Source organism: Diaporthe citri (assembly GCF_014595645.1).
Source record: "Diaporthe citri strain NFHF-8-4 chromosome Unknown scaffold_2, whole genome shotgun sequence".
NCBI classification, from domain to species: Eukaryota; Fungi; Ascomycota; class Sordariomycetes; order Diaporthales; family Diaporthaceae; genus Diaporthe; species Diaporthe citri.
The window spans coordinates 3463094-3487477 of NW_025064847.1; the positions used below are offsets into that span (position 1 = coordinate 3463094).

Genomic DNA, 24384 nt, shown 5'->3' on the forward strand with positions numbered 1-24384 from the left:
TTTAATCTTAAAATGCATAAAGATATTTAACTCTTTAAGTTATATATTATTTATAAAATTAAGGGTAAAATTAAAAAGCTATATAAGAAATTACAACTTATTATTATTAAATATAATAATAAGAATAAATATAATATTTTTATATAATTTTTAATTATTTAAAGAGCTAGCTAAAGGCTTTTAATTACTTTAACCCTATTTCTTTTAATATAAGGCTTTTAATTAAAGCTTTAAGATATTATTTAAGCATATTCTTAGTTAAAGTTTAAGCTTAAGTAATTTATTTTATATTACTTACCCTTTAAGATTTAAAATAAATACTTTTTTAAGATTATTATATAAATTATTAAATTATTATATAATATTGCTAAATTTAATATATATTAATAAGTAATTTATTATAAATTGTATTATAATAATTTAAGCATAGTTATCTTAATATATAACTTATGTTTTTTAATTATAAATTAAGAAAAGAATATATTTATTATTACTGCTATATAAATTAATAATATATTATCCCTTAATATTTTAATATTCTTAAAGCTAAAAAAGTAAAAAATTAATAAGGTAAATATTTAATATAAGCTAAAGAATATATTTATTATAAATAAATTACTTATTTTTAATAATATAATAATAAGTATTTTTAATAAAGGTATTTTATATCTTTATTAAAAGGGCTAAAATAAAAAGATTATGCTTATTAATAATAAGGCTAATAATTATACTTAATAATATATAAAATAATATATATAAAGAGCATATTTTGCTTTTATTTATTAACTTAAGGCAGTATTTAATTTATTAATAGTAGCTTAAGTTTAAAAGCTTTTCTATAAAGATTATAATAAGTTAAATTATTAGCTATAATAATAAGTTAATAACTTAAAGCATGAACTTTAATATATACCTTTAAATTTATCTTAAGTTAAATTAATAATCTTTATTAATAACTTATTTATTAATAATAAAAACTTTAGCTTATAAATTAGCTTTATTATTATATTTATAAATAAGATATAAACTTAATAAACTTTTAAATAAAATATTAAAAGCAATATTATTTATTAATTTTTAATAAAATATTAAAAAGTAACTTAAAGCATTTTAGCTTTAAAAATTTATAGCATAATTAATAGCTTTAATATAATTATAATGCTAGCAACTACTTTATATTAAGTTATTATATATTTAAATATTATAATAATTCCTTTTATAATATATATTAACTTATACTCTTTATATAAATACTTAATTAAGCTTAATATAATAAAAGAAAAGCGCTTTATAATTAATATTATAGCTTTTTAATAATTATATAAGAAGCATAAGATTTTTAAGATTTATTAAATTATTAAAAATTGCAACTTAATTAACGTCTTTATAAAAAATGCTTTTAATAATACTTTTTAATGCTTTATAAATATAAATAATATTATAATTAAGGTGCAAGGCTATATAAATTATAGCTAAAAAGATAAGGTAATTATTTAAATATAATAAAAAGTTAAGAAAATTATAATGCATTAAAGCTTAAACTTAAATTGCTAAAGCATAATTTAATAACTTATTAATAAATTGCGTTAATATAATCTTAAATATTATTATTATATTATATATTATAAAATTATTATATTAATATTAACGTAATTAACTTAAATATATATATTATATAATTATAAAAATAAAAGATTATTAAAGGCTTTTAATAAGAAATAATAAAATAACTTTTTTAATTAAAGGTAATGCATAGCAAAAATATAAAAGTTTAATTTATATTTATTAATTATTTATAAATTACCTTATAATGCAATATAATTAGCTAATTTTAAATTATATTCTTCTTAAGGGCAAACCTTATATTTAAGATTTTTATAATAATGCTTATGCATTAAGAATTTAAATAATAAGAGTTATTATTATTTCATAAGTATTTAAATTGCTAGCTTATATTTAATAAGCATCTTTAATTAAATTTTATAATTTAATATTTATATATTAAAATTAAAATTATTGCTATTTATTAATTTAATTAATAATCTTTATTTTATACTTTACTTTTCCTTTATTTAAATACCTTATTTATTAATTCTTATAATTTATTAACTTTATTTACTTAACCTTTATTTTAATAACTTATTCTTTAATTATACTCTTTAATTTCTTTATTTAATATGCAATATTAAGCATAGCAAAGCTAAGGCTAAGCTAAATTAAGAAATTTTAATTATTTAAAGATTAAATAATTATATTAATAGTTTAAGAGTTTAATTTAATTTTTATTTAACTTAAGCATTATAAGTAATAAAAGCATAAATTTATAAAATGCATTATAAATAAAATATTTATATAGTAATTGTAACCCTTTAAGCTTTTTAATTTTATATAATTAAAATATTTTAATATATATATATATTTAATTAACTTTTACTTATTAATTATATATTTTAATAAATTAATTAACCTTTAACCCTTTAATAATAACCTAAGCCTTTTTATATATTTACTTTTTATAATAATATAATATAATAAAATAATAACGTACTTATAATTTAACTTATATATGCAATTAATTAAATACCTCTTAACCTTAAGTTTAATTTAACTTAATACCTTTCTTTCTTTTATACTTTTTAAAAATAATATATATTTATAAAATAGAAATTACTAATATAGGAATAATAAATATTATTTATATAAAGGATTATTTAAAATTAAGCAGCTTTAGCTTGTTAAAATACCCAGCAGGTAGCAGCCTTAACGCTACATATAAAATAGCTAGCATAGTTAAGCTTTCTGCCTTCCTTCCTTCCATAATTAATAATAATTAACCACTATATCAACCAAACATTATATTGCAATATGTAACCTAGCTAATAAAAATTATAAATATATTATATGATTTATAATTAATTAATGCTTAATTATAAATAATTTACTTTATTAATAAGGAATTTTTAAATTTTAAGTATTTTATAACATTAAATTAATTAATATATAGCTAGCTTATTTTAAGCTTAAGCTAGCATTAAGTTAGCAATGCTTTAAGCCTTATTTTATAAAAAAATTTTATATCCCCTTAAATAAACTCTTCCTTTTTATTAATTTTAATTAATAAAAGTTATATTTTTATTTTCTTATAATAATTAAGGTAATTATGCTTATAATAATTAAGCTAGCTATATATAAAATACTTAACTTTTCTTATTAAAATTATTATAATATTAATATTTATTATTTTATTATTTTAAAGTTAAGTATTATCTTCCCTTATTATAATATTAAAAATATCCTTATATTATTATAAGGTAAAGTAAAAAGCTTTAAATATTTTTAATTATTTCTTATAATTAAGTTAAGTTTTTATTATAAAGATTAAATTATTAATTATTAATAATATTTTATATTTATTTAATTAATTTTAAGCCTTTATTATATAAGTTAATTAATTAAATTAAGTAAGAAACTTTATTATTTCCTTTTTATAATATTATTATAATATAATTAAGCTAAACTTAATATACTTTTACTTAAAAAAGTTTTTAATTATAAGGCAAACCTTTTTAAAAAGCTTTTTAATTATCTTTTAAATATTTTTATAAAATTAATATAAAGTAAAAATTACTTATAAAAAGATTTTAGCTAATTAAATATATAAAAAAATTAAGCCCCTTTAATGCTAATTATTTCTTTATTTATTATAAGCTTAACCCTTATTTTTATTAGCTAAATTATTAAATATTTTTAAAATAAAAGTTCTTTAAAATAAAAAAGGGCTTAATAAGCTATTATTATTCTTTTTAAGTTTTATTATATTAAATTATATATAATTATATTATAAATTTATAATATAAAAAGACTTTAAATATATATTATAAGCTAGCCTTGGGTTATTTATTATAGGGTGCTTAAATAAGGTTTATATTTAAAGTATAAAGAAAGAGGTTTGCTCTTTATTTATACTTATATTAAAGCTTATTCTTATAAGGTTAAAGCCCGTTAATTAATTATAATAAGCAAAGCTTAAATTATAATATAATTATTTATAATTATTTTGTAAGGTTATTATAAAATTCTTAAAGAAAAGTAAATAAAATATTTTATAATATTAAAAAGTAATTTAAAATAATAAGTAAAAAAAAGGGTTTTAAAATTTCTTTATTAATAAAATATAAATAAATATTTTAAGTTATATATAAATTTAATATATTAATTTAAAGCTAAGAAATAATTAAAAAGTTAAATAAATAATAAATAAATTAATAATTAAGTAATTTAAAAAAATAATATAATTAAATTTACTTAATTTTAACATTTTTAAATTTAGCGTAAGTTTTTAATTACCTTAAATGAATTAATTATAAAGTTATAATCTTAATACCTTAAATAAATTATTATTAACCACCTTAAAATAAAACAATTATTTAAAATTATAATTTATTATTAACATTTATTATTTTTAATTTAAATGTAAATTACACTTTAAAACGTTATATTTTTATTTAATTAAATTAGCACAAGGAAGGAGCTAGGTGGGCTAACCGTAAAAGCTAGGTAGGCTGACGTTGGCTAGAGCTCACCTACGAATAAAAGCCGCCATTTTTGTACTGTGTAACATCGGTGCAAGCCCCGCAAGCTCCGCCTTGATTTCCTCCAAGTGCAGATCCAGCAAAAGTCTGTTGGCTGAATGGCCTGGATTAGATTCCATATCAGACTTTTGATGAACCGGAATGCACAAACAAAGCAGACTGTTCGTCTGATCTCGTGGGGAGATACCAAGTATGACCAGCGGTTGAACCCTTTACAGTGTCCCGCCCATTCACATCTCAGTTGCTGCTAGGCATAAACAACTCTCCCAACCCCTCGCAATATTTGTGTCAAAGGTAGCGCGGCTTAGTTACAGCTTGACCGTGTTCGGAGAGTCGAACTGCTCTCTTTATGAGCACCAGCCCACGTGAACATCCGACTGCGAGGTCATCAATATGCACGCTTACATCGCAAGTCTCTATCGCTTCTTCTCAAATACCCTTTTCAGACAATTCCATAACATTTCCTCTCCACGTCTCGAACCTGACCCCAAGATGACATCCTACACTTGCACCGTGTCAGTGCAGGCCGGCGAAGCCCCCGAAGATGCCAAAGCACACCATGTCAAAGACAAGTCTGGACGCCTAGCCTCTTTCGAGAACCCAAATCCATCATATGGTATGTTCAGGGACCTATCATTGATCCAAGGGCTTTCCATGTTCCTCCGGTAAGTCTATACATTCCGGCATAGCCAGGCAAACCTCCACCTCAACCCGGAGCCCTAACCGCTAGCGACCGGCTCCAGCAATCGCATATCAGGCAAATTACCAGTGCCGGAAACGTCAAACGCCAAAATCCCAACCGTCAAGCCAACCTTTGCTACCTCCCGCGGCGGTGGCACCAACCTCCGCGCGACCTGGGTGGGCCATGCGTCCTACCTCGTCGAGTTTCCATCAGGCTTCCGTGCGCTCTTCGACCCGGTCTTCGAGGAGCGTTACGGTGCGTTGGCGCCCAAACGCTTCACGCCCGCCGCCTGCATGCCCGGCGATATTCCGGAGCTTGACGCCGTCTTCATCAGCCACAACCACCACGACCACCTCTCGGCCCCGAGCGTGAAGGAACTCGCCACCAGGTTTCCCGGCCTGCATTTCTTCGTCGGCCGTGGTTTGGCTAAGTGGTTCCGGGACAGCGGCATCACCGCGGTGACGGAGATGGACTGGTGGGAGGACGCCGAGGTGACGCTGCAGAAAATCCCAGGGTCAAAAGCAGGCCCCGGCAGCAATGGAGGTGCTGACGCACCGGAGGAAATTAGGGCAGCAGTGTCGTGCCTACCGTCCCAACATGGATCCCTGAGGTCCGGTTTCGACTACGGACAATCGCTCTGGGCGTCCTGGGCGGTCAAGTCAGGAGGCAAATCCATATGGTTCGCCGGTGACACAGGATACCGGTGTGTGCCTGAGGGCATGGAGGAGCTTGGTCCAGGCTTCGACAAGCTGCCCCGAAACCCTCAGTTCTCTCAGATCGGCGACCTGCGCGGACCGTTTGATACGAAGTGCAAGAGGGCCATGGCCATGCATTGGGGTGCCTTCGCCTTGACGAGCGAGCCTGTGGAAGAGCCGCCGGCGAAGCTTAAGCAGGCCTTGGAGATTAAGGGTCTGGCCCCGACAGGACTTTTTGATGTGTGTGCTGTGGGAGAGAGCCGGGAGTTTTGACGTGAGTCGTTCTCCCCCAAGACAATCTTGTACAAAATTTTGATGGATCTTATGTGTTTCCATCTCGTGCAAAACTTCTGTCCGCATCATGACTTCCTTCTCTCGTAACAGACATTAAATGCTCTCACAGGGCCCACTCATGCCGAGTCGCTTCATCGTGCCCATAGATGTCAGTAATATTGAATGATCCAGTACAGATGGCCGATCTGAGAATGGTAGCGGGGGAGGGTGACGCTCCGCTGTGATCGCTCGCTGCGCTTGCTCAGAGAATGGTGGTCGGTCAGGAAGAGAAACAACCTCGCCCGTAAGTTGAAGTCGCGGGTAAAATTACTACCCGGGTATCAAAACTCAATTTAATCTTCAATGATTGTCGTGGCCATATTCTTAAAATCGTAAGGTCGCCTCAAATACTAAAAAAGGCGCAGATATTGCTGACCTGGCCATCGCACCAGACTGGAAGGGGTCGGTTTTCTCATGATTGTGTCATGCATAGGGTTGAAAGATGCGCTTTCAGTCATGAGCAACAGGACCTGTAGACGACATTTATTGGTGGTCTTGAAGATCTATCGGTACCCAAGAGCACTTTCCATCTTGAAGTAGGAAGGCCCAGAGGTGGTAATTTTGAACCCTAAATGATTGCCAATCCGTAACACGTGGATACTAGATAGGTAACAGTAATACACATATTCCAACTTTCCGATACTCACATGCACCGAACCAGGCTGCGCCATGCCCTCAGCGCCACACAAACCAAATGGTGTGCGAGTCTACCGCGGGTCCTAGAATAAGTTGCGTATCTTGCATCCAACAAGAAAGGGGAGGGGGTGCGTGATTTAGATAGTCAGATGCAGAGGATGGTATCACAGAATCAGCTGTTTCCGTACAACCCTCAACGATCCCGCTAATTACATGTTTGGGCATCAGCACAGGCTGGGGGTGAGAAGCTGCGAGGTGTTAGATCGATCAGAGAACTGTCATGGGTTTCCGTGTGCTACGTCCGCGGGTGGCCATCCATCCACCAGAGGAGCTCTGCGAATCGCTGTCCCAAGATTGGCCGTCCTCACACATGGCTATTTGCTTTTCGATAAAGCACGCGTGGCTAGCTATCACCAGGACACAGCGACTCATGCCCGATTTAAGTTTCGTTCACTATCAATAGAAAGGACTGGGATCACAGATTTCGAGTCCGTCATCCGACGGTTCGGGTTTCTTGGCACACAGCTTATGCATGCTGTGAGCCGGCTTACGCGCCGCTGCTATCGCATGGAGACACATCAATGGGTGTATTACTAGTCAAGCCGTAACTATACCAAAAGTTTTGCAGCCGCTGTAGCAGTCGTCGCCGCTGACGTGCTCGCAGGCGCCGAGGTGGCTGCCGTCGCAGTCGTCGCGCTGGTCGTGCTCGCCGATCCCCCCGATGAGGTGGAGGTGGCTACTGTCGCCTGGACGACTTGCCCGAGTGCGTTGAAGATAATGTTGACCAGTGTACCCAGGGGATCGTACTTGTACGTCTTTTGTACCAGGCCACCTGATAAGGTCTTCGCCTCGCCCGTGAACGTCATATTTTGGTCGAAGTTGCCCACAATGGTGGATACAGTGTTGCCCACGTCGCCGACGACCTCTTGGACCTAGAATATTCGGTGTTAGCAATCAAATCACTCGAGACTTTAAAGTAAGGACGGCGCTGCGCAACGGTCTCTACCCATGGGCGTCTCATGGGCAACGACAATAGTCTTTCTGCGGGAGCAGCTTACAATGTTTCCGAGGTTGTCAATAATGAAGTTGATCTTGGAGTTGCCTTGAACAATGCTGCCCAGAAGACTGTCCACGGCGGCAACTACTTCAGTAACAACATCCGTGACCTCGTTCAGGAGGTTGATAAGCAGAGGATTCAAGTCCAGGGTCGCAAGCGTTCGGTTCACGATGGAAACCACTGCAATGGTACGAGTCAGCCGATATCCTCAGGATTATCCACGCGATGCAAGCCTTACAGTTGCCCAGCCGGATGATCAGCTCTAATTCGGCTTCAACATCCGCAATGGTGATGTTGACTTTCGACACGCTGACCTCGACACCCGCATTGATGGTCACGAGGGAAGCAATCTCTGCTTGGAGGTTGATCTCCGCTTGAAGGTTATCTACGATCAATCTAGGTTTGATCAGCACAGGTTGCAGCAAACATAAAACTCGAGGGATAGCCTACTCGATCTTCCCAACAGAGAGGTTGGGAACTTTCAGAAGCACATCTGGGGGCCCCTTTGTGCTGCTGCTACCAGCAGATGTAGTGGTGCCAGAGCCGCCACCGAGAGAAGTGGTGGCGTTCGACGAAGTGCCTCCGCCCGAACTGACTGTTGGCGTCGGGCTGGTCGTCACTCCGGTGGTCGCCTCTATTGTGCTTGTTTCTGCTGAGGATTCCGGTGTTGCGGAAGCTGTCTGCGCTGCCGACAGGGAAAAGACGGGGCACAGGGCGAACAACAGGAAAGTGTAGGACCGCATACTGCTGCTGTTGGTGTTGCTGTTGACAAAAAACACGCCAACGCTGCCAGATCTGCTCTGCCCGTGTAAGAATAAAAGAGTGGATTACGGTCAATGAGCTCGTTCCCGAGGCAAAAGAGTGAGCCTTGAGAGATGTGTTGGGTGGATCCTCTTGTGGGTGTGTAGTGCGAGTCTTGGACAGAAGGGGGCGGCGCGTGGGCGACAAAAGGAGGCGCGCAAAGGTGGTCACCTTTAGGAGTATAATTAAGCGCACGTCAGAAAAGAAAGCTAGTACGTGAGTGGACTAATGGCCCCACGAATTCATGCTAAACTTCTGCAGCTTGACCTGGCCTGGGATTCAAGAAAGCGGTAGGTAAATCAGGTTGGCAATCAACAGGGTATGCATAGTGGTGGCCTGTGATCCAGTTCTCTAAGCGACCTGGACCGGCCGGCGGCCGGGGAGAGAAACCGTGGGCATCTCGATCAGACATGGGGTTTTGATATTTTCCAAGGAAAAGTCAGGCGGAAGAAGATGGCCAAAATGCTCGACCCACTGCGGAACCTGTGGGCCATGCGAGCTCCGACGAGCCAGGGGGCGCGAATAAGCACTTGGCCATGACGACAAGTGATGGTATGTTTAGTGGGCCAGAAATCCAGTAGGGGAATATCGATATGTGTGCCATTATAGCAACGAATGTCCTACCCACTTGGGGCTTCTAGGACTGCTCCTGGCGATTTTACAGGCTCGAGGATAAATGAACCGAATGCAACAAGGCCAGCTCCGCCCGTCAGTTTGTCTTGGCTCTTGTTTAGTCTCCTGCATGTTGCAGCACTCCCACCCTACCCCTTTTCACTTCGTCTCATGCCGTCCTCTGCAGTAGCGTGGCACTAGCTGAGCCACAACCAGAGTCACAGATGGGCTGTGGTGGTAAGTATCCCTGATCCCGGTGAGAGCCTGGACACAGCTTCCCCAGCATCACGGTAAAGATGAATGGTAACTCCTCAAGGAAAAGTGGTCCGAGAATGGAGAATAGCCGGTTGTTTTTGGTCCCGAGTCCCTTCTCCATCATGCCTTTTCCTGGTCCTTAAGACCCATCAATCTGATATTACACCACACGCCAGGCTGCTCCAAGACAGGAGAGCCATCGGAACTTCCCCAGCGTGAAGACCACGCCTCTGACATCAGTGTCTTCCCTTTTACCGCACAGTGCACGCGTTTCGGTGGGTGGGTTCTTTTGACAGCCGGGTGCCCTTCCTCACGACTGCCCACATCGAGCTGCCATCTTCAAGTCAGACCACAACACTCTCTCGTTATCTGCGCCTTGCCTCACCATTCGCTTTGAATTTTTTTCCAACTACTGTGTCCCTCCTTTGAAAAACACTCTCAGCGCTCTTACAATGTTGGCTTCATCAAAGGGCTTGCTGGCGCTCGGTTTGCTTGTCTTCTCCGTCTCATGTGCGGAGCACGGCAGCAGGCAGGATGATGGATATATTGGCTACCGTCTCGACCAGCGAGGCAATCCTGAGTCGGCAATCTACGAGACAGCCAACACCAATACCGACGCAGACAGCATTCTACCAGAGGATCCCGATGTGTATCTGAATGCATCAGTTTCGGTCGGCGAGATCGACATCGAGGTCGACAATATAACGGCCAAGGTTAATCTACAGGCCGACGTCCTGAAGTTGCTTCACTTCAGCGCCGGCGTCGACGCATCCATCGATAGGGTGAAGCTCACAATCCAGAACATAAGCGCCAAGGTCGAGCTTGAGGCTCGGTTGGAGAATGTCGTTCAAATGTATGTCGCCCCTCTTTCTTCGATATCTTCCTGGCTCATTGCAACTCTTTGAGCGGCTGTTGACTCACATTACTTGAAGGGTTGGGGACGTGCTGGATTCTCTCGACTTGAACCCAATCATAGCGACTCTGGGAGACGACGTCGGAAAGATCGTCAACGGTACCATTGGCGACCTGACATCTGGAGACTACGGCGGCACCAAAACTAAGAGGAACTTCGCCCTTGACGAAGGAATACTGTACAGCATCAATGACTTTACAGGCAACACGCATACCAACCGCGTGCTGGCACAGAGTGGAGATCTGTACGACGTGAAGCTGGACAACGACGGCGATGAATCGAGCCGTACAAAGGTGGGCTTTTACGACCGGGACATGACTTTCACTGGGCACAACAAGACGATCAGTGTCGATGGGGAGGTCAAGGAGTTTGAGTTGCAGTATGAGTACACTCCCTTCCCTGGGATAGAGAGTGTCTGTTGGATCTACGTGAGCCCGACGGGCAAGGTGACGCGAACACAGGTCATCGCGGAGAGTTTTGGAGGTGGATCTAGCACTATTAGCGACGATGGTGTCGACGACCTATGAGATTAGACCGCAGGGGCCAAGACCTCAGGGTGAAATAACAGCAGTTTTTTTCAGAGCGAGCAGCAGCGAATAGTCATGCAAGCAAGCAAGGCCATGAAATTACATGTCTTTCCACGATCCAACCCAAACAGGTCACCATACCGAGTCTTCATTTAATTAGCAGCCATGCTTGTAACCGTGATTTCAAGATTTGATCAACAGCACGGTCAAGCCACACCATTCCATGTTCATGCGCCATGCGACCTGCCAAAGTAGCCCGCATCTGCCAGCCTATTCGTCATCGCACTCTAGAACAGTCACCAGCCCCTTGTGAGGGAATTAGAGGCGCCGAGCTTCCCACCCAATGGTGATTGAGAAGTCTGCTGAAACGCCTTGGGCTAAATGGGATCAAGATTCTTCCACGCTAGACTAGTCAACTCCTTAAATTTGGTCCCATTCAACGCTCGCAGCGGCTGACAGAGCTATCATCCCATCTGGCTGTTCTGCAGTAGTTGAAGAAATCCGAGAGAACAAAGCCATCTGTGGTCGTAGAGGGCAGACTTCGTGTCATTTGAGATATTTCATCCACCACTTGGCCTCCTTCTTCTGGAAGAGTTCCGCCTCCCGCCCAAAGGGCTACGGACCAAAATGTCCGATCAATACCAGGAAGAAGCCAGTCGCTTCCCGTTTTGTATGCTTGCCCATGTGCGAGGCATTGACTTGGGCTTCCATCCCAGACCAAAGATGACGTCTTGGTGGCTAGGTGTTAGCGGCCTAGAACACGGTCTATTGGTGGTCAAGGGTGTGAAATTGCAACGTCTAAATGCCTAGCGCTGCCTATCACAACGGGTTAGTGGCAGAGAATGCCATTCGACCCGATTTTTAGTGCAGGCAATTGAAAGATCTAGTTGAGTTGATAAACAGTGCGGTGCGCGACTGAATAGTTTTCAATCGAATCCCATCTTTTCGGTCCTCGAGCTCACCTAGTTCTGGTCGCTGCCCATACTTCCGATGACATGAGGTCAAATATACTTTCGGGAAGTGGATCTGGAGCTGGCTGACCACCCGCCGGTCGTAGCATCACGCCTCTTAGTCCGAACGCGGCTGCCGAAGTATAGGGCAGGGAGTCTCTCGTGGCAAAAGGGATGCCCAGCTGTTACTGGTAAGGCCTGCTGGCCAGACCCGTCAAGGGTCGACCTTGAGCACGGGTGCCAAGGTCACATCGCCACCCACGGTCTCACCATTAGTTGCCGTTTCGAATGTATAATGCCATGTGGCTATGATCAGAGGGCTTCCTCGCCGTTGTGACGCAATTGCAAACAATTGAAACATTTGCGGGAGGCCTTCCGCGAATGCACATTTCCACTCGCAGACGGGATGACCTCACAACAACTTCAGATCCTTTCATCAAGCCCCCTATTTTTCTCACTATAGCATTCATATGATTAAATTTGTAATTTCAACTGTAAGGAGAAAGCCGTCATCTCTGGGCGACACGTGTACTTATCGCAGCTCTTAATGGTACCCACCGTCAGAGCCACCCACTGTCGGAGCTGTTCGAAGCTCACCACAAGTGCAACGACAAATATGCAGCAGCTCATCAAAAACCCCATGTAATGTTTGTGTATCGGCAGTGAGACCGTCCTGTTATTTCAGGAATGGCGATTAAGACCGCATGACTGACTTTAATGCACACAACATATTTGATCCACAATGAACAGAAGGCTTGGAGTCTCGTGATATGAAGACCGGATGGGACTCTGAGGATTGAATACTATCCATGATCATCAAAATGAAGTACAGGCCCAGGATGAACTATCGCTATCGCTCATTGTGCCAGTGAATAGTGAGTACGCACCGATCACATGCGTACGTACATAAAAGAAGAAGAAGATGAAGAAAAGTCCCATGAGCTCTCTCTGCAGTCAGATTCTGGCTACCACGCCCACTTAGGACACAAAGATCGCCAGTTTTGCAGACCCTATTCGCTCTTCCACCTTAATGGCGCGAGCAGATGTGAGAACATGCTTAGATCCTATTCCCAGTAGTGTCTACCGCAAAAGGCCCACCAAGAGTGGTGATCAAGCTGATTCCTCAGCCTGAAGATGCGAGTCTGAGGTGTTATACATGAATGACCCCCAGTCCCATCTTGCGCACGATATGTAGTCAAGGTCACGCTCAGTAGATTTGCGACCCAATCGAGGTGTGAGACCATGGAGGCATTGGATGTTGATATAATACCTCTCGTTCAGGCATCAACTAATATCTGTCTACACGGATGACATGTGCTTCACACAGACATTGAAGTCACAGAGAACACAAGGACGGTTCTAACTGGTTGAGAGGCTTCATAATCTCAGCGGGTGCGAAGTGATAATTCGGAGCCTATCAGTCACCTTATACGTATCTATATCTCTACTAGTGTACTATTTGCCATGTGGCTGTTTGCTCTGGCCAGATTTACGGCCAGCCACTGCTTTCACTGCTTGGAAATGCGATGAAGCTCAAGCCGCAGCTTGAGGTACAGTCAGGGTGTATCGAACAGAGCTTCTCTGTTCCTATTGTGTCAAAGTAGGCTTTCCTAACAAAACACCATCCATATTGAAGTGAATCTAAGCAGCGACAGGCACGTGTCGGACGACGAGTGAGAGTTTGATCCGCCAAGCACTTTGTGTTCTTGGACCGGAGCGCATATCTCTAAAGGTATGAACCTTTGAAGAAGAAGCCTCGATAGGCTGAACCGCTACATTGATATGCAGGTAGATCCTGCTAATTTGATGAAGCATCCGTCTCCTCTTTGTTATGAGGATTATGCAATCTCCCAACTACGCTTCAGATTTGCCGTCAAGACACTGCTAATATCAAAGTAGAGCTGTGAGAGTGCCAAATTAGTTAGCCAACTATGTCGATACGTATTACGACTTTGTTAAAATGAGAGTGAGTAGAGATTTCTGAACCACATTCTAGGGACTGAGCTGTCTTCGCGGATGTCCAAGAAGGTAGGCATTTCCTCGAGACAAGCCGCTATTGATGTGCCGGCGGTATGATCCAAGCCAGTTCCCAGAGATCTCGAGTGTTTTCATAATTCCCTAGAACTCAACAGAGCCTCTGCGGCGGTGGATCGTACCAGTTTTAGCCAATTGTGCATGTGAAGATACAGGTCTATTGTCGCATGCGGACCCAATGCACAACAGTGACTTTGGTTGTGTCGCTCAAAGCAAAAACATGCGGGCATGGTCTGTCAACTATTTGACGCAATTCTCTGGCTCACCACAAATTGATGTCCACATGGCCAGACACGCTGATGAGTGTATCGTAGGAAAGCGGCGAGTCCTGCAGGTGCTGGAAGAAGATTGGTTGGGGATGTCCGGCTGGTCCGGGCATTGTAACGCGGGGAAATGTCCGCTTGAGCGACAACCGCGTGGACTGCCAATTTGTGCTTGACCTCAATTGTGGGACCTGATCAGATTCACGTCAAGTCATCTGTTGTTGTCAAAGACGATTGCACTGATTCTCACAATCATCACTCCGTCCGAACATGTCGCCTGCAAATTATGTTGCGTACACGGCTCCGATCAATCCTCCGTCGGCGGAGCCCAAGCTGTCTGAACCACAGATCTGGGCTCTCCTTCGCCGGAAAATCCGTCGGGCAGAGGACTTTGTTGGGGGTGCTATCTTAAATACGGAGGTCGTGTCGGAGTCGAAGGACACGCAGGGGCGCCCCGTGACGACACGCATGGTCACCTTCCGAGAGGGCAATAGGCGCGTGGAGGAAGTCGTCACAACCTTCTACCCAGTCAAGGTCGAATTCAGGCAGCCGAATGGGAGCCACATCGCAAACATTGTTAGTCGGGGACCTGATGACGAGCTTTACCTGACGTACACCTTTGAATGGATGCATCCGGATCTGGATGACGGAGCACTGGCGGAGAAAAGGATTGTTGAGGAGGGCATGGCCAAGCATTCTGTGGAGAGCACCATCACGGCGATGAGAGCTATGGTTTCTGATGGCAGATGGGAGGAGGCCATATAGATCTCGGATCTGTACATGTCATACGTCAAGACTGCATTCTCTGCACCGCAAAACCCAAATTGGAAGGGCGGTTTGTGCTTGTGGTGCTGGTATGTGAAGAAGATGATTGGAGCCAGCTGTTTGTGATCGCCGAAGAAGAAGTATACTTTGGGGCTGACGTGTGTTAGAAGGATAAGGGTTGTAGTCTTTTTATCAAGAATTATCTCTTGCTGATGATGTATGTAATGGAACCTGAAAGTCTCACGGAAGTTCTTTTCTGCTACTAGTTACTACTAGGGTAGCAGAAATAACGTTGGCCTGTGTAAGAGCTCCTTTCTGAGGACTATCTTGAACCAGGCGACTGATCTCTTTTCCATTGATATAGATCAGGTCAGGCTAGGCAGAAACTTGGTCAATGAGGTATGATAATTTTTCATACTTACCGTTTTTATATTGAATACGGAGATTGGCACCTGCAAAAACGAAGGGTACACTGGTACATCGCCACCTCTCAACCACGTAAGAGTTCACACACGCAACAACTACACGCAACACCCACACCCACACCCAATACCCCTACACCCATACGCCCGACTCACACGCCCAATTCAACTTAGGCGTGTAGGTGTTGGGTGTGGGTGGACGAATTAGGCCTGGTTGGTACGCTCTGATTAGCTACAGCTATGGCGGCAGTTGATATACCGGTGGACCCTCTGTTTTTGCAGGTACAAATCTCCGATTTGTTTGAATTTGCCATTCTCATGCTCCTTCTTAAAACAGCTCGACAGCCATGTCAACGATTGAATAGCTCGAGTTTCTCATCCTTCAGTGCTCGCGATTAAACTCGACAATTTCGTCAGAGAAATCATTTAAGAGTTGCATCACGGTTTCCCTGATTGATTCACCATCAATCGTCCGTTGAAAGGTTATGATATCAGTAGTGTCCAGGGCTACAGATTCAGCTTGCAACTTAATCCCACTATGATTATGGATTGTGAATTACTGAGCTACTTTCAAGTTTAGGTTAATTAAGTACCTGTGGGAGACAGCCATGGGTGAAACGAAGAAATCAAAGACAGGGGATTTTGGGGGTTGTTACATTCTGCTCTCTGGGTTGAAAATTGTGGGAGTGAGTTTAGGTGGCGCATGCAGCTCTCTCGCGCCAATACTTGGCGTCTTAACGTTGTGTCCCACCGAGTGACTCCGCCCGGCGAGCATGGACTAGATTAGTGTGACTTGACGCTACGCTTCATTGCTCGTAAAGCATATACATATAGACACACCATCACTTCTCCCACTCGACGAGGCGCAATCCAGGCTCCAGACATTTCAAGCCTGATCCACAAACCAACATCGATCTTCACGCGTCCCCTTCAGTCCTACTCACAGAATCTCTTGCCGCGATGTCTCAAGTCGACCCGGGCCGATCAGACATCGTCGCCTTTATGGAAAAGGCCTCCAAAGCCCTAGGCCGTGACCTTGCACCCCCCAAAGATGTCTTCGCATTCGGCGGTACCAACCCACGGGTGACGGACGAGCTTTTACAGCTGGCAGTCGAAGGCAAAAAGACAGCGACTACCTCGTGGCCTATCCCGCAGCCCCTGCACTGGGGCCCAGGGGACTTGTCTGTCATTCTCAACGGCAAGGGCGAGCCGGCGGCCGTAATGCGGACCTTGTCATTCGTTGAGTGCAAGTTTAGGGACGTGGCGGAAGACTTTGCGCTGGCGGAGGCGGAAGGTGACTATGATGACTATCGGGAGGGGCATATCGCATTCTACAGGAAGGAGGAGAACGGTCATGAGTTTGGTGACGATAGTATGGTTTTGTGTGAGCGATTTGAAGTGATATACTCGAATGTATAGGACTCAGCTTGCGAGGTCAGTCGTCTTCTTCAATTGCTGATGCATGCATGCAATTTACACGTGACGTTGAAAGAACGAACTCGGCCTTGGAGCTGTGATGGTCCTGTGGCCATGACATTCTGAATTTTGAGGAATTGACTACACTGATTCGATTTCGAATCGATTGTAAGATCGTCTCAAGGCAAGCTGACCAGACTGTTGGCTCTCTCCATGGCATTCAGGGCCATACGGAGTTGTGTGCAAGCGGCCCAATTTGGGTAATTTGCGGAGCACGGGAAAGGGATGTACAATGATTGGCTGGTGCTGACGGGGGTGCGGAAGCTGACCAATCAAAGCCGGCCACACGGCGGGGGCCGCATCCGAGCCCCGCTTTTCCCACCATGTGGCGGAGATAAGCCCGCAGAATTTGATCACCGTCCACAGCTTCACATCGGCGCAATCAACCGGGATCCTCACAGAACAGGTCCAGTGGTGAATCTGGTTAAACAAATCAGTCAAGAACAGTCACTGATAAGCACTGAAGAAAGGATTGGAGTGGGGCACAAACCCTGCTTGCCAAGGAGCGATGGCTGGTTCCCCACCCACCAAAAGGTTTTCCCACAGCCCTCCCACATATTCCATAGATTTTCTCGCTTGTCAGCAACATGGTCCGGTGGTGTAGTTGGTTCATCACATCAGTCTAACATTAAATAACTCCTCCAGAGCGATTAATGGGAGCACTGAAGGTCCCCGGTTCGAGCCCGGGCCAGATCATTTGTTTTTCTTTTTGCGGTTTTTTGCACTTTGATCATGATGGACTGGACAAGCAACGCCTTCTCGCCCTGCCCGTCGTTTGTCTCTCTGCATCCTGGAGAGCTCCCCAGTCCACCAGGCATGCAGGATTGGACGAGCAGCAAGAAACACACTCCACTGGAGACAGGTTTGGGAGAGGTGTCTCACACAACAGTTTGCTTTGTTTATCCTGAACAATTATTTTACTGATCTTCATTGTGCTGGAATGATGAGCTTACGTGTAGGCGTTTGAGACCCGCGAGCTGTGTCGGTCAACAGAGACGGTGCCTGAAGATCCAGACGGAGGCAATCTGCTTCGCTTACAACCATGAATCAAAAGGCTCCTTGCCGTGGATCAGAGCGGATCATGTATTTCTAGATCGGGCAGTGCACATGATATGCATTCGGTTTTTAGGCCGCGGTACACGAGGTGCTGAGTCGCGCAAGCCTGCGCGCCTGCCAGACGAGGAGCAGTGTTTTCCCGGAACCATTTTGAACGGAGTGGGTGGGGTCGAATAAAGTTTTGTTGGGCAGATCCGGGTAACACTGACGCGGCAGAGCAAGGATACATAACACAAGGTATTGTGTGATCGTCACGACGTCGATCGTCTGCTCTGGGAGTTTGAGGCTGAACCTTGCTGGATATCTGGGGAAGTGAAGCTTGGCTGACCTTCCTCAAGATCAAATGTCCTTCAGCCCTTCAGCACTTCAACACAGGCCTAGCAGTTCAATTGCAGTTCACAATCCCACATCCCGCGAAATGCAAATATACTGCCTTGCCTCGGATACTGGATGTGTCTTTGATCTGGAGATTGTTATCTTGAGGCACATCCCCACGGGCCAAGTACCTAAAGTGCTAACATCGCGGCCCCGACTTCCGTGGCTCGGTCAACCTCTGTCCCCCTTCTTAGCCTCCGAACACAGCTGTATCCGCTGTATCGCTGTATCTGTGTACCCGCTTGCTTCGTGAACTGCGGAACTGCCAAAAACACAAGCTTTGCCATCTTGGGAGCAATGGCCTCTCCTGACCTCGGGACACGATGGTTGGACCCCACGGACCCACAGTCGAAAGGAAATGACTTTGGATGTAAGGAGATCGACCTGAGGAGCTAAAGCCGAGCGTCGGAACACTTGCATCGAGCACCGGGATGATGAATTCCACCCTCCCCGATAAAGGAAATCTGCTAGTGTTTCCAAAGGCAGTTAGCGGGCCTACTTTAAAAATCAATATCTTTAAGCATTTATATTATGCCCTTTAAATTAAAATTACTTTCTTAAGTTAGTGTTATGGGCTAGCCTAGGGTTGTTTGTAAAAGGTGCCTAAATGAGGTTTATATTTAAGGTGCAAAGGAAGAGGTTTGCTCCCTATTTACACCCATGCCAAAGCTTATTCTTATAGGGTTAAAGCTTGCTAATTAATTATAATAAGTAAAGCTTAAATTATAATATATCTTTCTTCTTTAAGTTTTTATAATAAGCTTAAAAGGATAGCTATTTAATAAGAAATAAAAGAATATTATAATTTAATTATAAATTAAATATTATCCTTTACTTAATTATTTAATTATACTTTAATGCTTTTTAAATATATTAAAAGCTTAACTTATTTTATAATTAATATATTTTTAATCCTTATAATTTAATATATTAAGTAATAAAAATAATTATTTAAGTATAAGTTAATTATTAAGCTAATAATAATTTTATAATCCTTTAATATAAATTATTTATAAATACTTTTTTATTTAAAGCTTTAAAATTATAAAGTTATTATATGCCTTATAATTAATTAATATTTAATATATTAATAATTTATTCCCTTAATAAAAAATTATTTAAATTTTAAATATTTTATAAGGTTAAATTAATTAATATATAGCTAACTTGCTTTAAGCTTAAGTTAATATTAAGTTAATAATGCTTTAAGCCCTACCTTATAAGAAAATTTTTACGCCCCTTTAAATAAACTCTTCCTTTTTATTAACCTTAATTAATAAAAGTTATACCTTTATTTTTTTATAATAATTAAAGTAATTATGCTTATAATAATTAAATTAATTATATATAAAATACTTAACTTTATTTATTAAAATTATTATAATATTAATATTTATTACTTTATTATTTTAAAGTTAAGTATTATTTTTTTTTATTATAATATTAAAAATGCTTTTATATTATTATAAAGTAAAGTAAAAAGCTTTAAATTTTTTTAATTACTTTTTATAATTAAGCTAAGCTTTTATTATAAAGATTAAACTATTAATTATTAATAATATCTTATATTTATTTAATTAACTTTAAGCCTTTATTATATAAGTTAATTAATTAAATTAAATTAAAAATTTTATTATTTTTTCCTTATAACGTTATTATAATATAATTAAGTTAAGCTTAATATATTTTTATTTAAAAGAATTTTTAAATATAAAATAAACTGTTGGCTGGGTTAACGTACGTTGGTTAATAGCAGACTGGTTGTATTTAAATTGGCTATATAAAAGGAAGGAGGGTTGCGGCCGTAGGCTGCAGAACCTCCCTCTGGCTATAAACTATCTGGGGGTGGTCACGTGCTGCCGCACATGACCCTTGCCTGCCGGTGCTCTAGTGCCAATTGCCCATAGTGCCTATCGTGCCCAGTGCTGCTGTCCCCCTATGGCACGTCCATAACTACATAAACCTTTTTTAAAAAGCTTTTTAATTACCCCTTAAATATTTTTATAAAATTAATATAAGGTAAAAATTAATTATAAAAAGTTTTTAATTAATTAAATATATAAAAGAATTAAGCCCCTTTAATGTTAATTACTTTTTTATTATTTATAAATTTAACTTATTTTTATTATGGGTTGGCCTTGAGTGTTTGCTGGAAGGTACCTAAAAGGAGTTATGAATTGCAATATCTAAGAAGTAAATTAGGCCCTAAAAGGGCCCAACTCTGGATTTATCTTTTAAGTATATGCCTTGTTATATAAAAGGATTAAGTATAATATAAGCCCGGCATGGGCATGCATTATAGCTTAGGCAATAGCCTAAGCTCATTATATAGCCCCCTTTTCACTCTTATATTGCGCATGGCAAGGATTAAATCCAGGGCTTTTGCAGTTTTATGCTAATTATATATTTACCTTACTACATACTTATCTTAAGGCTATATTTATTTATCTTAAAAGTAATAATTATCCATTTTATTCCTGCATTAGCTATATTTATATGCTATGCTTAGTATAATGCAGTGCTATTATAATATAATAATATTGCTATTATATATATAGTTCTTTATTAATGCATTATAATTATGCATAAGCCATATATATTACCGGCCTTAAGCCATAGCATGCTTTTTATTAATATATTAGCATTGCTTATTGCAGCCATTGCCCCTGCATTATATTTATTATCATTACCTAAAACAACTTCCCTATAAGCACACTTCCCTTTGCAATTCCTTCTTCTTAATACCATATCACTACTATAACGTACCCATTGCGCATACCATTTTATTACCTTTGCGCAACCTTTTTATTACCCTTGTAATTATTTCTTTATTTATATTAATTACCCCCCCTTAGCTTTATCTTACCCCTAACTAAAAAGCCTTCCCTAACTTAATTAATATCCATATAATCCCTTAGCTTTCTTGCAATCCAATTCTTTAACCATTTATCCTTATGCTTATCATGCTTTCCCCATGGCTGCCCTTTTTCATTAAGAAGTTATTGCTTTAATGCATTAATACCCTCTTAATCCCTTAATAGTTCCTTAATATACCCTTCTTTATTTATATCCTATTTATTAAACGCCCTTCCTATAGCTTATTAATACCCTTTTAATCCCTTAATATCCTCCTTAATACCCGCTCCCCTTTTGCTATGCAAAGAAAAGAATAAGAAATGGCTTTTATTATAGGTTTTAATGATTAATATAATGGCTTTAATATGGCTGCTGCTAATAGTAATGGCGGCAAGCTGCCCTATTGCCCTGGCAATATAACCCTTAAGGTTGCCTTATTTCTCCCTTAATATAAGTTTATTATAATTATTAACTAGGTATAAAGACATTATATTATAAAATTATATTAAGTGCTTAGCAATTTTAATAATAAGGATTAGTAGCTTGCTAAGTAGCTATCCTTCCCTTATAAACCATATATTGCAACTTTTTATAAAACTAGTAAGCTGCCTATTTATATTCTTAGAGGTTATAATGCATTTTGCATTAGCTATTGCTATTATAAGCATAAATATATTTAGCATATATATATATTTACCGATTTACCGCTATTATAAAATGCATAATATTATTTAAAGAAAGCAATTGCTGCCAATAATAACCATATTTTTATCCCTAAGCAAGTTAAATTTATTACCCTTACTTATAGCAACGTGGCTATATTTACCCTAGCCTTTAACTATGCTATTATTAATTTCTGCAAGGCTATAAGCATTATACTAGCAAAGCCACTCCCTATTACCCCCGCTATTTACTTAAGTAGCTATACTTATTTTTATAATATAGCTTTAATTAATACCCTTATTAATTCTATTAAAAATATACTCTTAACCCCATTGCAGCTTGTTAATATATTTTCATTCCCTGTTAATGCTAATATAGTTATATATTATATTAATAGTATTAGCGCTAATAATTACTAGCTAACTTGCTTTGCTTAAGAAGTGGTAAATGCCTTTATAATCCTTAATAACAATTAAAAAGCTAAGGTTAATTATTGCGTTAATAATATGCACGCTCTTAATATAAATACCCCCCCCCCTATCCTTTTTCTATATTTATATTAACCCGGCTTTAAGCGCGCTTTAATATATTTAAGGATCGCTATTGCAAGAAGTTTAATGTAATAATTAATACCCTAAATGCCTTTATTAACTAGGTTTTTAGTGCTAAGCAATATAATTGCGATTTAAATCGCCGTTATACTTGCAATAAGTTTAAGGAAGAAAAGTGAAAAGATAAAGAAAAGAATTTTAAGGACTTGCCTTTTTTTAGCTACAATACTCCTTATTGCAAGCATTAACCAATTTAGCTTATTATTATAGCTATAATAAATTTAAGTAGTTAGGAGCTTTATCTTTAAATAAAAAGTTTATAAGTTTAACTCTTATTATTATTAAGTTATCATAACCTTATTGCTAACCCCTATAGTTTTAATTTTATAGTTAAATATTTCTAATATACCTGCTTAAATGGATAATAATAAAAGAATTTTAAAAGGGTAATATACTTAGTATAGTTTTATCTTACGGGAAATTAGCTATATAGCTTAGTTTTCTTTTAGCTTAATATGCCACTTAGTTTTTTATAAGAGGGGGATTTAATTTATTTATCAAGCAGGTATATAATAAGTCCTAGTTAATTAGGAGCGTTTATATGTAAACAAGGTTATAGATTTAAATCCCACTATTACCGCGCCCCGCCTAGGTATAATAAACACTTAGGGCTTACCTTGCAGCCTTATTTAAATAGCTTATAACAATATAATAGAATTCTACTTATTTTCATTTCATCCCTGCTTATAACCCTTATTACCTTGCACCATGCCTTTAAATAAGCTTATTAAGCTTAATGCAAGCTTGCCTTGCAACTACCTTAAATAAGCGGTTCCTTATAAGTAATAGTATCCCCTTATCATGCCTTAAATAAGTTAAGGGCTGTTAATCCTTATAAGTTCCTAAAGGGTTTTTATATTAATATATCTTAGCCTTTTTATTTAATATAAACTTACCTTTTAAGGAAACCGTTTTATAAATGCCTTAATGTATTCTTAATTATCAAAATTTCCTTTATAAGATACTCCTTATCTTAGCCTTTATTTACTTTATTTAAAATTAATATAATACCTAGCCGGATATTTATAAATATTTAAGTGAATAGTAAATCCTTTGCAATGCGCTTAACTTAATTAATATTAAAAGTAAAATAAACCTAGCCTAATATATTTAGGATAATTATTTAAAGCATAAGGATATTTATTATAATATGTTTTTAATATAGCTAGTTAAGCTTCTTTATTAATTAAATAGTTTAAAAGTACCTTAGGGATAGCTATACTTAATTACTAATGCAAAACCTTTTTATTATTTAGCAATATTTATTAGCTATCTGCTTTTATTATTGCTAGGTAAAAATAATAGCGACCTAAGTAATATTTATTTTAGTTTAAAGATGGTTTAGGAATATAGCTACTTAGCCCTTAGGATTAGCTATAAATGCCGTTATATTTAAGGGGCCCAAAACTATCCGCATATTAAACTTATTTACTAGCCAATTTAAGCTTTAGTTAATTATTATTAAATCCCTATTATTTAGCGTTATTTAGCAAGCTGAAAGGTAGTTAGCTTAGTTATTTTATAGAAAGGTAATAACATTATATAAGTACTTTTATACTTCTTAATTCATTTGCTTTATGCTATTATTTATTTTAAGGTAGTATGCTATAAATAAAAAGGCGTTTTATGCCTACCTAGGTATATAGAGAAGCCTAAAACGCCCCTGTTTAATTAAAGCCTTAATTGCTAATAATAAATATAGGGAACTCATGATAGCGCTATTATAAAGTAATAAAGCGTTATGCATAATCCTTTATAATTATAAAGTGCATTGCTTTTAAAAGAATTTATTTTAAAAGGCGGTTTATAA

At 38.6% G+C, this 24384-nt stretch overlaps 5 protein-coding genes and 1 non-coding gene across 6 annotated transcripts; 5 read left to right on the top strand and 1 right to left on the bottom strand.

The window, feature by feature from the left end:
- Positions 1-5084: 5084 nt before the first annotated feature.
- Positions 5085-6242, top strand: INS49_006543 (uncharacterized protein; the record flags this gene model as incomplete). The annotated part of the gene is made up of 2 exons (XM_043167315.1): positions 5085-5257; positions 5336-6242. The coding sequence occupies 2 exons, from the start codon at positions 5085-5087 to the stop codon at positions 6240-6242; spliced, it is 1080 nt and encodes a 359-aa protein (XP_043028459.1).
- A 1304-nt stretch (positions 6243-7546) lies between these two features.
- Positions 7547-8738, bottom strand: INS49_006544 (uncharacterized protein; the record flags this gene model as incomplete). The annotated part of the gene is made up of 4 exons (XM_043167316.1): positions 7547-7870; positions 7997-8175; positions 8234-8391; positions 8446-8738. 4 exons carry the CDS (start codon positions 8736-8738, stop codon positions 7547-7549), a joined length of 954 nt encoding a protein of 317 aa, XP_043028460.1.
- Positions 8739-10115: 1377 nt separating this feature from the next.
- On the top strand, positions 10116-11103 carry INS49_006545 (uncharacterized protein; the record flags this gene model as incomplete). Its single annotated transcript, XM_043167317.1, has 2 exons — positions 10116-10516; positions 10596-11103. 2 exons carry the CDS (start codon positions 10116-10118, stop codon positions 11101-11103), a joined length of 909 nt encoding a protein of 302 aa, XP_043028461.1.
- A 3517-nt stretch (positions 11104-14620) lies between these two features.
- Positions 14621-15115, top strand: INS49_006546 (uncharacterized protein; the record flags this gene model as incomplete). The annotated part of the gene is made up of 1 exon (XM_043167318.1): positions 14621-15115. The coding sequence occupies one exon, from the start codon at positions 14621-14623 to the stop codon at positions 15113-15115; it is 495 nt and encodes a 164-aa protein (XP_043028462.1).
- A 1382-nt stretch (positions 15116-16497) lies between these two features.
- Positions 16498-17431, top strand: INS49_006547 (uncharacterized protein; the record flags this gene model as incomplete). The annotated part of the gene is made up of 2 exons (XM_043167319.1): positions 16498-16909; positions 17292-17431. The coding sequence occupies 2 exons, from the start codon at positions 16498-16500 to the stop codon at positions 17429-17431; spliced, it is 552 nt and encodes a 183-aa protein (XP_043028463.1).
- A 171-nt stretch (positions 17432-17602) lies between these two features.
- INS49_006548 lies at positions 17603-17709 on the top strand. The gene has a single exon. It is a non-coding gene; the product is annotated as a tRNA-Val (tRNA).
- Positions 17710-24384: the final 6675 nt, after the last annotated feature.